Source organism: Venturia canescens, chromosome 3, assembly GCF_019457755.1.
Source record: "Venturia canescens isolate UGA chromosome 3, ASM1945775v1, whole genome shotgun sequence".
NCBI classification, from domain to species: Eukaryota; Metazoa; Arthropoda; class Insecta; order Hymenoptera; family Ichneumonidae; genus Venturia; species Venturia canescens.
This window is the reverse complement of record NC_057423.1, coordinates 19,969,671-19,980,123: the sequence shown is the minus strand read 5'-3', so window position 1 is coordinate 19,980,123 and position 10,453 is coordinate 19,969,671. Positions and strand designations below refer to the sequence as shown.

The following is a 10,453-nucleotide window of genomic DNA, read 5'->3' as shown; positions in this document are numbered from 1 at the left end:
TCACATGAAAGCTAGTCATATGTTACTCTTTGGTGGCAGAGACTTATAAGAAAATCAATTCTTCTCAGACTTTCAGGATCCTCTGGTATTATTCCCAAATTTCGACGTCGATTGGATCGATACAAATCAAGAGACGCGGTAGCGGTTCGACGCCAAGTATTAAAAGGAAAAACTGCAGCGCAAAAGAAAAGCCAGCGCGAGCCCTGCCGCTACTCTTATATACGCGAATATGCCGGTTTTATGACGTCACAGAATTTTCAAATGGCTCTCACAAATAAACCATTTCATAAAAGAACTTGAAAATTTGTGACGATTTTTTTTCGATTTTTCTCTTTCCATTGGTCTTTGTTGCAAGTAAATCCGTCCAGTAAATCCTGAGATATGTAACGTTAGGGATTTAAAATCCATCATTTCGGGATTTTCATTTTCTTAGAGACAGAGAGGCGTAAGTTACGCTTGTTTACATTTGGACTTACGTCCTTTGCACGATTTCTTACTTTTTTTCTTACGCACTACGCTGAACGCGTTTGCGCATAAAATATGTATATAATTATATAATATATATTTTATTTATTAATATTAATTAATAATAAAATATTATTATAATAAATATTTTATTATAATTAATATATAATATAATATATATTATATTATACAATATATAATATAAAATGATAATATTATAATAAAATAAAAAAATTGAATAATACGAATAACATTAAATAATAAATAATAAAAATAAAAAAATATAAAATTCTGGTCGACGCCGCTGGATTTTTCGAGGATGTCTAGGGCGATAGCTCATGGGTTTTGGAGGACTAGGTTTAGGTACATTCTATCGCGATTTTCGATTTCTAGGTGGACGACTCCATAGTTTTTTATGTCCAGATATATTCCTCCATGGCTTTCGTCGTCTAGGTATGTTTTTTCATGGTTACCGAGGTCTGGGTCGACGGCTCCTTAGTTTTCGATGTCCAGGTATGTTTCTTCATGGTTTTCATGGTTTCGGATAATTCCTCCATGGATTTCGATGTCTAGGTATATTCCTCCATGATTTTCAATGTCTAGGCATGTTTAATCATGGTTTTCGCGGTCGAGGTCGACGGCTCCTCAGTTTTCGATGTCCAAGTATGCTTCTCCATGGTTTTCGTGGTCTAGGATAATTCCTCCATGGGTTTTGATGTCTAGGTATATTCTTTCATGGTTTTGAATGTCTGGACATGTTCCTTCATGGTTTTCGTGGTCCAGGTATATTCCTCCATGGTTTTCGATGTATGGATATGTTTGTCCATGGTTTTCGTGGTCTAGGTACATTGCTCCATGGTTTTCGTGGTCTAGGTAGATTCCTCCATAGTTTTCGTGGTCTAGGTAGATTCCTCCATGGTTTTCGTGGTTCAGGTATATTCCTCCAGGGTTTTCGATGTCTGGATATGTTTTTCTATGGTTTTCGTGGTCTACGTAGATTCTTCCATGGTTTTCGTGGTCTAGGTATGTTTCTTCATGGTTTTCGCAGTCGAGGTCGACGGCTCTACAGTTTTCAATGACCAAGTATGAAGGACCACGAAAACCATGTTCCTTCATGGTTTTCGTGGTCCAGGTATATTCCTCCATGGTTTTCAATGTCTAGGCATGTTTCATCATGGTTTTCGTAGTTCAGGTATATTCCTCCATGGTTTTCGATGTCTGGGTATGTTTCTCCATGGTTTTCGTGGTCTAAGTTGATGGTTCCACAGTTTTCGATGGCTAGGTCTGAGTATCCATATTTTTTGTTCTCTAGGTATATTTCTTCATCATTTCCGCGATCTAGGTCGATGACTCCATACTTTTCGATGTCTAGGTATGTGTGTACATATTTTTCAATGTCTAGGTATATTCCTCCATGGTTTTGGATGTCCAGGTATATTTCTTCATAGTTTTAAATGTCTACGTATGTTCCTTCATGGTTTTCGTGGTCCAGGTATATTCCGTCATGGCTTTTGATGCTAGGTCAACATTTCCATAGTTTTCGACGTTTGGTTATGGTTCTCCATGGTTTTCATGGTCTAGGTCGACGGTTCCATTGTTTTCGATGTCTACGTCGACAGCTCCATGGTTTTCGATGGCTAGGTATATTTCTCCATGGCTTTCGTCGTGCTGGTATGTTTTTTCATGCTTTTCGAGGTCTAGATCAACGGCTCCGTAGTTTTCAATGTCCAGGTATGTTTTCCCATTGTTTTCGTGGACTAGGTTGACGACTTCATAGTTTTCACTATCCCGGTCGATAGCTCCATAGTTTCCGATGTTAAGGAGAATTTGTCCATGGTTCCCGATATGAAAGTCAATGGCTCCATAGTTTCCGATAGTGTGGTGAGTTTTTCTAAGCTTTTCGATATCTAGGTCGTCGGCTCTATAGTTTACGATGTCTAGTTTGGCGACTATACGGTTTTCGATGCCTCACGTCGAACTACTCAATAAAATAGTTGGATGGAAAAGGGATGGCAAATTAAAAAACAATTACATGAGAGGATCATCAAGTTTTCTTCAAATACATGGACGGATGAGGCATTCCTTCGCCGAGCTTCCGATTGAAAACCATGCACGCCAAGCTTGTGTGTAATGTTGAAAATGAATTTGTGCAGTTCATCGTATAGATACAATGCATGCACTTGTACGCGTAAACTGTTTTAAGTTTATAACCCGAGCTAGCATAAAAACAGATGATAATCTCTTAATAATTGCAGAATCATTCGAGAAACCTTTGTTGCTCTGTGACGTTTGCTGGACAATTTTTCTGAATAAGTGAGGGATTAAGGCTAAAAGTGTACACGAATGAATTCCACAAGAACCTTAATTCATTCACTGTACTTGGCTACGTTAGAAAATGATCTCATTTTTTTTTATTTCCAAAATTCAGAATTCCTACAGGAAACGTAATTCATTCACTGTATATGTTACAATAGATCTCATATTTTTTCACAGTTAAACATTTTTTAAAATTTATTTATTGACAATGCGAATATAGAAAATCATTTAAAACGACGGTCACGACCTTTTAATACTTGGCGTGCCTATTTTACTTTTTGAAGTTTTAATATTTTTATGTTTACATATGTGTTAAAAGTACTTGTCCGGCCCATCACTATTCATTTAAATAAAAATCAATCATGAAAAAATGGAATTGTATGGCAGAATCCGGTTAAACATTTATTGAAATGCGATTCATTATTAGTTTAATGTTCTTAATAATAGCAGGGGCGGATTTGATACGCTGGCCACCCTAGGCCTATGTAAAATTGGCGCCCTCCCCCCACCCCCACTCCCTGTAAAGCACGAAAAATTGAATAATAATATGAATATGTAAGAACTAAAATTCAAAAATAACGAAAGTATCTGTAAATGATAATATTACCTCAATCAGTGTCTTTAGATACTGATGTATACCATTTTTATCAGTGAGTAGCAAAATTAATGTTAATCAAATCATCACAATCCAATGATCGTAGCAATTCCGATTCGATGCAAAGGATAGCCAGAGCATTCAGCCTGCCCTCGTTCATTTTAGAGCGCAAATAATTTTTCACTCGCCGCAAACACGAGAAACTTCGTTCATCGGAACAGTTCGTAATTGGGATACAAACACACATGCGTAGAGCTATATCAACGTTAGGATAAATGCTGTAGAGATCGGCATCATGAAGCCATTTTAATAATGTCATCGGCGTGTCAATTTGGCTTTGGCTCGAAAAACACTGGCAGCGAAAGTGCAGGCACTCTTCTACAAAATCCTCTTCAAGATCAGAAGCGTAAATATTTTATAATGCTGCAGCCCTCTCTTTTACTTCAGCTGGGCTTAGATTCGTCAGATTTGTAAGAAACGAAAATTTGTCGTGAAATTGCTGATATGCCTGTCGTCGTTTTCGAAGCTCGCAAAGAAGTTTATCTATGATGACCAAAAACGTGGAGACCCGTAATTTTTCCCGACCACTCATTTCCGTTTGTTCGGCCGACTCGTCAGAATGGAGTTTTCGTTTTCTTTTGCGCTTCAGTTCTTTTTCATATTCTCCTGTTTCAGACAGGTTCAGCGCTTTTTTCTCATATTCATCGAAGTTATTCCGAGTTTCGCACATGAGACCGATTAATGAGTCGTAAATCTGAATAGCAGTAAATTTGTCAACGTTTACAGCCTGCAATTTTCTATTAGCAATATTCAACCGATTGAGTAGGAAACCCCAAAAAACGGTCATGAATGCCGTCTCCAATCGGTCCAATTTCAATCGAATTCCTTTGGCTTCAGATCGACTGATCGGTTTTTCGGTTGAATCATTTTCGAAGGTGTACAGCGCTGTATAAATTTCGTGCCAAGACTCCAACAAACTTTTGCATGCATCTGCACGAGCAGACCAACGAGTTGTCGACAAGCTTTTTACGGTACTTGTCCCTGATCCCGCTTTCAACTCTTCTTTGGAGTGACGTTGAGCTTTTAAGATCTCCCAGCGATGTGTTGATGCAGTAAAAAAATTGTACACTTCTTGCAGAAGTCCGAAAAACCAACAAGCTTCTTCGCAACTTTCTGCTGCCGATTGCCCAACAAGATTTAGCGAATGAGCTGCACAGGGAATATACGCTGCTTCCGGGGACAGTTTTTTTATTTGTGCCTGCAGTCCGTTGTAAACGCCGGACATATTGGAAGCATTGTCATATGACTGACCACGACAGTTCGAGATTTCGATTTCAAATTTTTTCAGGGCTGAAGTGACAGCGTCTGTCATCTCTTGCGCTTTATGACCTGTATTGGGGATAAATTGAAGGAAGCGCTCGATCGGCGAACCATCATTTTGAACGTAACGGATTACGAACGTTAACTGATCAACATGCGATATGTCTGGTGAAGAGTCTATCATCATGGAGAAGTATTTCGCTGACTTGATCTCACTTACGATAGTACGAAGCACTGTATCGGCCATTAGTTTGATAAATTCATCGCAAATCGTCGACGACATATAACTTGTACGTCCACTACCCGGATTGCCATACCTCGAAATATGATCAGCCAGAAATGGATCAAATTCAGCCAGTAGCTCCAGAGACATCAAATAATTTCCATTATTTGCCGAACCGAACTTTTCGTCATGACCTCTGAATGGTAGTCCTCTAGATGCTAAAGCTTTTATAGTTGCCGCTACACGTTTTAAAACATTCCTCCAATACGTTGTTTCCTCATTAAGCTGTGCTGTGAGCCGCTGATCGATTCGACCGAGAACATTTCCTCTCTGCTTCATTTTCAAAATGCACGATTTATGGGTTGAGGAATTCTCGTGTTGCGCGACCCGACTATGAGCGTTTTTCCAATCATTGAACCCTACGCTGCCAAACTGGGTAGCACCATCAAACGCAAGACACGGCCCACAATAAACTCGACCAGTGCTTGGAGAATAAATTAACCAACTTCGGTTTGCTTTCTCTCCATTCAAAAGTTGCCGTTTAAACAATGACTTCGATAAATGACGCGTGCGGTCTTCGTACACGCGGTGGCTTTGGGCAAAATCGATATTCATATTTTGCTGCACTCCGTTCATCGCTATCCAGTCTCTGGTCTTATCGTTTATAAGCCATTGAGCTGGATCTTCGCTAACTCCAAACGTATCATTTTTCTTTTTCTGGTTATCCAACGATTCTGCGAAAATCTCGGCTGTAGAAGCAACGTGAGCTGTCGTGACTTCGAGCTGGTTACTGAAGGTACTTGTACTGAGTTGTTCCGGTTGTTCGGTATTTTCACTGTCACTAATTTTAGTCATCGTACACGGAGAAGAAAAATCATTATCAGGGTCAGTCATACTTGCCGCCGGCTTCTTGAAGAACGCCACTAATTTGTTCATTTTTTTCATGACATCATTCTGTTTGTCCGTCTTTTCTTTGGCTCGCTTCCTGTACTCCGCTCCACTTAATTTTTTCCGCCCATCACTCGTATTTGCAATATTAAATACTAAACACCTCTTTTTTGAAATATAATATATATTTGATCGGGATAAAACACTATATAAACCACTAAAATATTCGCAGATTATGAAGTAAACACAAATATTGTTGCAAATCATGCACACTCGTTATTACTTTTACACTGAACACTCACTTTTCACTAACAGAATAGGTTTGGATCGAATGAAGATTCTCGAAAAGTCAAGAGCAGAAAGGACCCGAGCATGTTGCAGCACGTTTGCACAACATAGTATGTTATGGTTGTTAATATACAATGTTGCTGCATGTCAACGAGCTGCAATTCGCTGAAGCCTGCTCTTTGCTCTTGGCTCTTCGAAAATCTTGATGATTCGACTTAATCCTTCTCTGTGAGTGAAAAGCCAGTATTCAGCGCAAAAATAATAGCAGAAGTATGTGATTTGCTAAAATAATTCTATCAATTCCTTGATCTGCTCGACTTTTGTTGATGTGTCACGTCCCGCGTGTGATTTCAATATACGCGGTTCGTGACGACGGCCTTCTCCGACAACTGCGCGACTTGACAACGGAGCGTCCTTGAGTGCGACCTATGCGCGTTGCCTCGTGTCGCCGCTGGCCGGAAGCCCTCGGAATCCGCCCGATCAGCATCGCCTGATCGCGAGTTCGAGGGACCTATCCATGGGAACGACTAAAGTGCTGAGATGCTGAAAACCCCGTCACGACGATCGCTTTCGAGCTCTCGTCGCCGTGGCGAGGATTTTTGTACATTAGTTCCGATTGCTCGCTACAGACTCTCGGTCGTCCACTGGGATAACTCCGTAATTCAGCAAGCTCGCGGCGGGGTAGTAAATCCTGGTAAAATAGTACAGGTGAACCGCACAGAGGACATAAGTCTGGGTTCCGTCAACAAGCGCGAAGTGAACAACACAGTGCCCCTTGATTCACGAACGTTTCTTAGATTAGTTCTTTTGCTTTCTCAAAATATTTGTTCGAAGTGTGAGTGAGTGTGTTTAGGAGTGTCGGCGGAAGAATTGTTTCCGCCAGTAATCGTAAGTCGAATTCATTGTAACTTTCACCATTGTAACTTTCACCATTGTAACTCAAAATTGTAACTTGAACCATTCTCTTTTCGTCAATCAATATTAATCTAATTCTTGTTCCAAAATTGTGTCTCTGCGTTTTATTCCAATCCTCGAGCGATCCCGTCAATCTTCTCCGGGGCCCGTATGGGACCAAATAGGCGTATTAAACATTTCTTTGATTCTGCTAAAATTTATTCTGGTCGTCAATTAATTATCAACCTCATTAAGTATATTGGAAAAATCCTGCAGCTTCTCTGCAGGTTGGTGGCAGCACAACTACCCTTTTTTTTCTTACAACAAATTCCTTCATTCTCAATTGGCCTTCCTCATTGTTCGTCCCCTCTGGACGTAACAGATGCAATAAGATTTATTCCGATCGAACAGGTATTACGGTTTAAAAAATGTTGTTAGTTGTTACGTATTTGATATTGCAAAGTGAGTATTAGGAGAAAAAAGTTAAGCGGAACGACATACAGGAAGCAAGCAAAACAGATCTAGAAATAAATTGATATGGTTGAAAAAATTAACGAATTAAAAACGCTTTTTAGAAGGCCTGCGGGCGGGAAGCGGTGGTAATATTTTGGATCCCAGGAATGGTTATTCTTCTCCTCCATCGTATACAAAAACTAATACTGATGGCAGAAAAAAAATCAAATGATCCAGTACTAAATATCTGTGTCATACAGCAAAGAGAGAATGATATGCTTGAATTTGAAGTAAACCAGTGAGCGAAAATCCAGTTCGATGATCCAAACTTTCATAATAGTAATCTCCTTACATGTGATTTTTTTTGCGAGGTACTATGGACACATTTTTGAATTTCTATGTGTTAACGTATAAGTTCACAGAGAGCGTGACTGCTAAAAAAAAAATAAATTTCGCCAAGTTCTGCCGCCCCTCAAATTTAGTCGCCCTAGGCCGGGGCCTATTTGGCCTATCGAGAAACCCGCCCCTGAATAATAGTATAGGTTAGTTCTTATTCCGAATGGAATTCGTTCGCTGGAAGAATAAGTGAGAAGCAAAAATTGCCGTCATTGAATACAAACTAGAGAGTTATTTTAGAAGCTTGAACATATATAATATATACCAATTTTTTTCATTTATCGATGCACAATAATATCCTTTGTATATTGCGGAACAATTTGTTTCCGTTTTTTATTAAATTAGTATAATTAAGTAAAAATTAATTGAAGATAATTCTCTCAATTCCCTCTGCATGAATATATTTGATCCATCAGTTCTAGACAAGCCCTGATTTTTATTTGGATAAACAATTTAAACGGAAAGTGCTGGGCCGGACAAGTACTTTTAACACATATGTAAACATAATTTGTATCGATCCAATCGACGTCGAATTTTGTGAATAATACCAGAGGATCCTGAAAGTCTGAGAAGAATTGATTTTCTTATAAGTCTCTGCCATCATAGAGTAACATATGACTAGCTTTCATGTGATTTTTTTGGATTTAAAAGCATTTTAAAAGAATTTAATAATGTCAAAAATTGGAGTTATTAATAAAATACTTGTCCACCGATGGATATCATAAATTTTAATGCTGCACGTAACTCAAATGGTAAGTTTTTCAATTTATTAGAAAATACTTGGCCTCGAATTGATATAATAAATATTAATGCTGCACGTAAATTAGATGGAATTTTTTGACAATGATTTAAGTGTTCTAATGAAATAAGAAGAATGAGGCATCGGTTTCCAAAATGATCTCAAGCGCGATTTTTCGGTTTTTCATTTTTACTTGTTATTTGATTTTTCTGACACGTTGAAAAATAGATACAGATTAGTTTTTTTTTAAATATAATTTTTTTTCAAGATTTGGAAAATTTTTTCCGAATTGTTCTGTATTTTTTTTTATAAAATAATTTTTTTTACAATTAAAAAAAAAAATTTTTTTAAGTTTTTTTTATGGATGTCATTTTATTCGAATCTTGCTTTCTTTTGTAATCTCTGCGTGTTTTCCTATTATAGTCTCTGCGGCATAGAGTTCAACTACCACACTTCGCTGGGAAAGCCGACGCCGTTCCGAATATCATGTCTCGTGGCGCAGCGTCCAGCAAAGACGATATTCTTCCTGATCGACGTTGAATTTTGTCAATAATACCAAAGGATCCTGAAAGTCTGAGAAAAATCGATTTTCTTATAAGTCTCTGTCACCATAGAGTAACAAATGATTAGCTTTCATGTGATTTTTTTTTGGATTCAAAAGCTTTTATAGAACAATTTAATAATGTCAAAATTTGGAGTTACTAATAAAATACTTGTCCGTCGATTGATATCATAAATTTTAGTGCTGCACGTAACTCAAGTGGTAACTTTTTTCAATTCATTAGAAAATACTTGGCCTCGAATTAATATAATAAATTTTAATGCCACACATAAATTAGATGAAATTTTTTTCAAATTGTTCTGTATTTTTTTTTATAAAATAATTTTTTTACAATTTAAAAAAAAAATTTTTTTAGTTTTTTTTATGGATGGAATTATCAGCAAACGAGGGACCATCAATGTACTTGTCCCAACCTTTTTTTTCCTAGGGGAAGTTTATGGTTTGATATCACGTCTTTTTTCTCAAAAGTTCCTTATTTATTTTCAGTTGACTATAGAATTTTAGTTTGAATTCCTATGGATTATTTATGATTTTCGTCTTATAACGTTGGTTTCCACGAAAAAAGACCTATTTTTCGTCAAAATAGTACTGAAAATATTTCGACACAGGTCTGTTCTTGGACTTTGGCGATTTTTTTCCTTGTACCCTAATATGTTTTGTCAATTAGGAACCAAAGAGCACGGTGAAAAGCGGATTGGGGGCCGAGATATGATTTTCGGCTTATAACGTTGGTTTCTACGAAAAAAGATCTAAATTTCGTTAAAATTGTACTGGCAATATTTCGATAGAGGTTTAATTGTTCTTGGACTTTGGTGATTTTTCTCCTTGTCTTCTAATATATTTTGTCCATTGGAAACTCAAGAACATGTACATGCAGCAATGCTTGTTGCGGGCTGAGATGCGATTTCCGGCTTACAACGTTAGAAAAAAGAAAGGAAAAGAGGAAAGATAAAACAAATTCAAGTCACAACAAATCCAAGAGAATTGGCCATTTTTAAATGTCGTTTTTGCATTCTGAATCTAGACGTTTTCGTGTCATCCAAAACATGCCCCCGATGAAATATATTTCCAAAGTTTGCAAGTGGCCGTGGATATCCAATTATCTATAGTTTGATAGTTGCAGAAAAAAGGCACCCGGAAACATTTATTATGTCAAAATTCAAAGAAGTAAAAAAAACTGAGCGTACTTGATTCAACAGAGCAACAGAATTCAAAGACGTTTAAGGTACCTGCATTAGTTGTGGAGGAAAACAATTTCATTTCAGGATAATTTAGAAATAAATTAGGAAATTCAGAAATTTAGCATAGAATTTA

At 37.6% G+C, this 10,453-nt stretch overlaps 1 protein-coding gene across 1 annotated transcript; it reads right to left on the bottom strand.

Moving 5' to 3' along the window:
• Positions 1-3,791: 3,791 nt before the first annotated feature.
• Positions 3,792-5,774, bottom strand: LOC122408473 (zinc finger MYM-type protein 1-like). The gene has a single exon (XM_043415267.1). It carries the CDS (start codon positions 5,772-5,774, stop codon positions 3,792-3,794), a length of 1,983 nt encoding a protein of 660 aa, XP_043271202.1.
• Between the last annotated feature and the right edge of the window lie 4,679 nt (positions 5,775-10,453).

Bases quoted from the DNA above. Each gene is read 5' to 3' on its own strand.
- LOC122408473 (XM_043415267.1), bottom strand. From the start codon at position 5,774: ATGACTAAAATTAGTGACAGTGAAAATACCGAACAACCGGAACAACTC.